At 37.0% G+C, this 4,825-nt stretch overlaps 1 protein-coding gene across 1 annotated transcript; it reads left to right on the forward strand.

Moving 5' to 3' along the window:
- Positions 1 to 1,088: 1,088 nt before the first annotated feature.
- Positions 1,089 to 1,989, forward strand: LOC137252034 (putative nuclease HARBI1). Its single transcript, XM_067787179.1, has one exon. The coding sequence runs from the start codon at positions 1,089 to 1,091 to the stop codon at positions 1,935 to 1,937; it is 849 nt and encodes a 282-aa protein (XP_067643280.1). The 3' UTR covers positions 1,938 to 1,989.
- Positions 1,990 to 4,825: the final 2,836 nt, after the last annotated feature.

Below are 4,825 nucleotides of genomic sequence, written 5' to 3' on the forward strand. Positions count from 1 at the left end.
CCTGCAGAACTTTTTCATTTTCTTCTACTTAATATAGTACGTGTCACACCCATTTTACAAAGTTTTTTTCTAAAGTTATATTTTGCGTCAATAAACCAATCCAATTACTATGTTTCATTCCTTTTTTCGTATTTGGTATAGAATTATGGCATTTTTTTCATTTTTCGTAATTTTCGATATCGAAAAAGTATGCGTGGTCATAGTCGGATTTCGGTCAATTTTTTATACCAATTCAAAGCGAGTTCGGATAAGTGCGTGAACTGAGTTTAGTAAAGATATATCGATTTTTGCTAAAGTTATCGTGTTAACGGCCGAGCGGAAGGACAGACGGTCGACTGTGTATAAAAACTGGGAGTGGGTTCAACCGATTTCGCCCTTTTTCACATAAATAAGTTATCGTCCTAGAATCTAAGCCCCTACCAAATTTCATAAGGATTGATACATTTTTGTTAGACTATCATTACTGGACTTGAATGTTGACATAATTTACTTATATACTAGGGGTTTTTTTTTTACGCGAGCTCTAAAAAAATGCTCCATTTAGCTAAACAATTTTATTATGTTGCTTCACAGCACTGGTGTCAGGTGTCAAAATAAATGTTGTGTTTGTGAAAATTTTAAAAGAAAAACGAAAAAAATTAGTAATCCTGTCGATTCATTGGTAAATATTTGTATTTAATTGTAAATATTAAATAAAGAGTGTTTATTTATTGTCTAGTTTGTTTCCCTGCCCATTGGCCAGCAAAATGATGTATGCGAAGTGGTGAACGAAATATTGGAGGCCGTATATGCTAGCTCCAGTTCATCCTCCGAAGATTCGGAAAGCGAAAATGAACAGCATGAGAGGTGTAACAACTTCGAAGGCACGCTTGATGCGATGAGCGGGATGGATTTCAAAGCGCACATGAGACTCAAGCGTGAAACAGTGGTGTATCTTACCAATAATAACAAAAGCTTTTTTAACTAGTAAATACATTTATAAACTAAACAAGTATTTGATTTCTCTAGCGAGGTATTCCACATCTTCTTTTGTTGCTGACCAGTCTGGTGTTGGAAGATCACGTATCACACCCAAGAAATCCATTTACATGTATATATGGTATATTAGCAACAGCGTGACATTTCGCCAACTAGGCAATTTGTTTGGTGTAGCCACATCAAGCGCATGGTCCGTTGTCCAACGCGTTTCTCGCTATTTGGTATCTATTAGTGATGAATATATCAAGTGGCCAGAAGGCATTGAGCTACAAAAAACGACTGAAAAGTTTTACCAAAAACAACGTATCCCTGGTGTTATTGGAGCTATAGACTGTACGCACATTGGTATTAAAGGCCCGAAGGATCAAAAAGAAATGTACTTCAATCGTAAAAAAACCTATAGTATAGTGCTGCAAGCTGTAGTGGATGCCGATAAAAAGTTTATTGATGTAACCTATGGCGAGCCTGGGTCACTTCATGACTACAGAGTTTTGAGAAGATCCAAACTCTTTAACGATGCCGACAGACTACACGAACAAATGTTTGCAGGTTCATATTTTATAATTGGGGACTCGGCTTATCCGACGACGAATTGGTTGGTGTCTGCATATAAAGACTACGGAAATTTGACTCAAAGTCAGCGAAAATTTAACGAAATCCATTCTTCAACGAGAATGGTTGTTGAAAATACGTTTGGACTTTTTAAAGGACGTTTCCGAAGACTTATGAAGTTTACGGAACAAACAGATTTGCAGACGATTACCAACATCGTTGTCAGTGCGTGTGTTTTGCATAATATTTGCATCACCCATGACGATTTGTGTGACGCTGAAGAAAATGAAATGGACGATGCAGTTTCGTTTGAGATTGAAGAGGAAATAGAGGAGTCGAATTCCAATTCCAACTTAGATAGAAGGGAAAATCTTTTTAATTATTTAAGGCAACACAATTTAATTTAAAATAACCTTTTGACTTTGAAGAATAAATTATTATAAAAATCTGAAGATAAAACGTTCATTTTCCTTCGACCAATGCTTGTAAGTATAATGGGATGCCAGAAAATGTCCCTCATTACCAAGGTGCTTTATGCGATTCGATGAGGGACTCGTAAACCTAACGGCAAACGCAGATGGCGTTGGAATTGTCATAAGTGAAAGTGTCTTCCAACGATTAGCTCTTTGATGGATCGGGCGCTTCGGGATATTCATACCTGGACATCAAATGTCGGGTTGAAAGTCAACGCGGATAAGACGGATATGGTCTTGTTTACAAAGAGGTACAAAGTCCCAAATTGGACCAGGGCTAAGTTAGGAGGGGTGACCCTACAATAGAAACCTTGCACAAAATATCTAGGAATCATCCTAGACAGTAAGCTGTCATGGAAGCTCAACGTGGAGGAGAGTGTGAGAAGGCCTCAACGGCTTTTTATGCATGTAAAAGAATGCTGGGGTGTACGTGGGGCATATCGCCCTCTCTTTGTCATAGCATTTACATTCCAACCAGTCTCGGTGCCTCGGGGCAGCTTGAGCGCCGACCATACGGCCATAGTAGTATAGCGTCACCAATCACAAGACGAACAGACTACCTGATTCCCTATCTGCGCTTCAAGGGAGATCTTAAGGCCACAATAGAGGTGGACGGTTGGCGCAAGGGTGCTCAAATGGCGGTTCCAAAGTAGTGGAAGAAGAAGGTTCTGTGGCACACTGTGCTGAGATGCGCGGGGCTGTAAAGTGTCGAAGATTATGTGTAGGTCTTACAACCTTAGACTAACTGAGGTGAAATCTTCAATCACTCGATTTTTAGTACATATCGCACCCTAAATTAAAAAGAGTCAGAACTCTAAAACATTTTATATAGATTTATTAAAGTTAATCCATTCAAGTTAATATTCCTTAACTAATAATTAGTCCCATCTGACCTATTGAAAATCGATTTTTCAGTAAAGTTCAAAGTTAATAAATAATGTTTGATTTGAAAATTGTTTGCCGATATGAGAAAAATCGAATACAGGTCAAAATTGCAAAACCAAGCATTGAAAAACGTTTTCAAAAAATTGCAAAATTTAAAGTTAAGATTTTTTTTTTAAACGGATGAATTTTGCGGTTTTCACCTAAATTGACTTTTTTATAAAAACATGTACAAACACATACGTCATAAAATGGATATAAACGAAAGCTCATGCATCTTACTCAAAATTCGAATTCTAAACACGAATCCTCAGTTAAATTTAAAATTTGTTACTAAGATTTTTTATAATTCTTCTGAGTTTGCAGTTTTGTATTTATTTATTGAATTTAAGTATGACAAATTGTTAGTCCTAATGCAAAAAAAGTCTACTGTTTTTTGACAGCTTTTTTGTCCACTCAGCTGGAGCAGTTTCTTCCCTATAAAGAGAATAAGTTCAAAAGAATATACTCAACTCAGCTGAAAAAACTGTATACTCAGAAATAATCTAAAAATTCTTAGTGACTAATTTTTAAATTTTACTGAAGATGCGTATTTCGAATACAAATTCTGCGTAAGATCGTGAGCTTAACTTTATATCGACTTTGTTACGTGTTTGTACATGTTATTACGATATCCGATTTTGATTCGGAACAAAGTCGTGTCAAACCTATCACACAAATTTCTTTATAAATTCGAATACAAATCGAAAGAAATGAAATAAACGAAATTAGAAATAATGGTAAAAAATTTACAAAGCGGTTTGATTGCAGAAAATGACCTAGAAGTTTCAATGTAGACATATCATATCGTTTTCGAGATGGTCTCACTTATTCACCCATTTTTCCATTAATTCCAATTTCCTCTGCTCCATCTGCGCATCCTTTTCAAATTTTTCCCTCACAAATTCTTTGAAATATTGCAGGGATTCGTCTCGCGATTTCACTTTTTCTTCTGCCATTTTTTTCTTCAGCTCAAATTTTTTTTCATAGTACAGCTCCCGTGCGGAACGCTTTTTGCGTGATGATGTATTAGCTGACGCAGATGGCACTGGCGATGGCGATGCAATTGGTGGAGGTGTTTGCGTTTATGATGGCATGATCAGTGAAGGTGTTTGCGTTGGTGATGGCATTATTGGTGAAGCTGTTTGTGTTGGTGATAGTATTGCTGATGGAGAAGGTGATGGCGATGCCACCAACACTGTCAGTACTGCTGGCGTTGATGAGGGAGGCGATGGTGAAACTACCGACGACTGACACGTTGATGATAGTGGTAGTTGCAGTTTTTCAACCGGCCTGCAGCCAACGTGGACGGTGTGGGTATTAGAAATTATTGGGCTTTTCCCAAATATCTCGTCCATAATTTCCATATATGGAGTAAAGCATGGAGTAGCGCCAGTTCTGCGGTTGTTGTCTTTTGCTGCTTTGTATGCGTTAAGCAACGTACGCATTTTCTCTTCCAAATATAATGGTGTCATATCTGCATCCTAAAACGAATGTTTATTAATTTGATATGCCATGTAATTTATATGATGGTTAAATATGTTTTCTAACATACCCCAATACCAATGGACACCATACCTTCCAATACATTTGAGAAGGCAGACCTCTTTTTTTTTGGATGCAGGAACTCTTCCTTTCGTGCAAGGTAACATCTCAAGAATCCTGCGGTTTGTTCCCGGCTCCACTTTCTCCGTTTTTTTTTCCTGAAATCTATAAAACAATTGCTAATTTAAAATTTTTTTTTATAAAAAACTCTAGCGCATATTACTTACGTTTGCTCCATTTTGTTTCACTTTATTTTGTTATTGACGTTTATCTGCACATTCGTATCTTCATTTCATTCGCTCGTTCACAATAGTGCCCTATTTTTCAATATGCAACACTATACAACACTATCAATC

Source organism: Eurosta solidaginis, chromosome 5 (genome assembly GCF_040869045.1).
Source record: "Eurosta solidaginis isolate ZX-2024a chromosome 5, ASM4086904v1, whole genome shotgun sequence".
Taxonomy (NCBI): domain Eukaryota; kingdom Metazoa; phylum Arthropoda; class Insecta; order Diptera; family Tephritidae; genus Eurosta; species Eurosta solidaginis.

What these genes read in the sequence shown, in the direction of transcription:
- LOC137252034 (XM_067787179.1), top strand. Translation starts at nt 1,089, where the DNA reads ATGTATATATGGTATATTAGCAACAGCGTGACATTTCGCCAACTAGGC.